General features: G+C 58.6%; 1 protein-coding gene across 1 annotated transcript; it reads left to right on the plus strand.

Annotated features, from left to right (window-relative positions):
- Nucleotide 1: 1 nt before the first annotated feature.
- DQ04_05781030 (hypothetical protein) lies at nt 2-1,501 on the plus strand (the record flags this gene model as incomplete). Its single annotated transcript, XM_009314381.1, has 1 exon — nt 2-1,501. A coding segment is annotated over one exon (1,500 nt), but the record flags the coding sequence as incomplete, so codon positions are not given.
- Between the last annotated feature and the right edge of the window lie 2 nt (nt 1,502-1,503).

Raw genomic sequence — 1,503 nt, forward strand, 5'->3', positions numbered from 1 at the left:
TTTTTTTTTTTTCTGTCTTTTCCTCAATGCGCCTGCCCGGTGTGTTGCCAGGGAGCCAGCAGCCGATACAACAAAGGTGTGGGTTGCCAAAGCCGAGACTGCACCTGTTGCTGCTGCTGCTGCTGCGATGGCAGACTCTCACGCGGCGTATCTCTCCGTCCATTTCAGTGAGTGCGCGCCAGTGGACGGCAACTGTGTTCACAGCCCCGATGCTGTGGCGTGGAGCCCGCATAACGTGCTGCTGGTTGCCACACAGTGGTCGCTGTATCTGCACGTGAATGGCCTCATCGCCAGTGACGCCGTTATTCGCCCTGCGTACCCGTCACGTGGGGACACATCATCGCAGATGTGCATCGCCGGGGCGAAGTGGGGGCTGGATTTGGTACCAGAGGAAGCCTACCCCGCGGCGTGCCGGCTTTGCGTGCGAACAACACGTGACCTCTTTGTGTACCGTGTCATTCGATACGGCACAGGTCGACTTCGTGTCAGTAAGGGTGTCTGCTTCATCCCGAAGGCCGCCTCGAATAAGGGTGGTGAATCGGAATCAACAGCGAAGAGGGGACGTAAAAGAACACGTGCAACTTCAAATGCCGCTAATACGAATACTACTGCTGATGGTGATGGTGATGGTGCTGCTACTACCACTGACCAGAGTCAAGCGCCAGGGGTCGATGGACCAGGGTACTGCGTGGTCAGTTACGAGTGGTTCCCGCAGGATATGCTCGTCGTGGTCACGCTCGGTGCCATTTTTCTACTCGACCTGCACGGAAATAGCACCGACGAGGAGGTGCCGCAGCAGCAGCTCTTCCCCGATCCTGCGTACCGCTTTTCTGGGAGTGCAGTGGCAAGACTGACGCCGTCGTGTGCAACACGGGTGGTTGGGGGCGGTGCAGCAGACGCACGGCTTGTCGTAGCGAGCCCGTACTGCCTCCGCATCTTCACCATTGTTTCTAAGCATCTCTGGTTTAGCCACTACGTGGAGGTTCCCGCGTTGTGTGGTGTTCCAGCAGCTCTCTGTGGCATGTTAGACAACCTCGACAGCTCTCTCCTGCGCGTATTCGTCTCTGCTCCTGGATGCGTTCTTCACGGCAGCGTCTCTGTGGCCGCATCGTCCAAAGGTGGCGCAGCCACGAAGATGCAACAAGCAGAGTGGAACGCGACGGAGTTGTGGGACGCCGTAACCGAGCTTGGTGACGAGATCTCTGTGTCTCGCTTTATAACCATTCCGCTTGGCTCCTTTGCACCACTCGTGATGGAAGCAGCTGATGGTGATGGTGATGTCAGGGACGCTGGTCCGGATGCCTGTGGTGATCGTCGTGGGCCTTTCCTCGTGCTGGGTGTCTGTCAGCGGCGCCTGTTGGGGTTTGTGGGGCAGCGCTGCATTACGCTCCTTCGCTGTGCGCGCGTGGAGGGTGCCGTGCCGCCGCGTAACGTCGCGCTGGAGCTGTCGGGCGTAGCCATTCATCCATCTTGCACATTGGCGGTGGTTGGTGTGCGACTTGG

The sequence above is a fragment of the Trypanosoma grayi genome, assembly GCF_000691245.1.
Source record: "Trypanosoma grayi strain ANR4 Tgr_578_V1, whole genome shotgun sequence".
Taxonomy (NCBI): domain Eukaryota; phylum Euglenozoa; class Kinetoplastea; order Trypanosomatida; family Trypanosomatidae; genus Trypanosoma; species Trypanosoma grayi.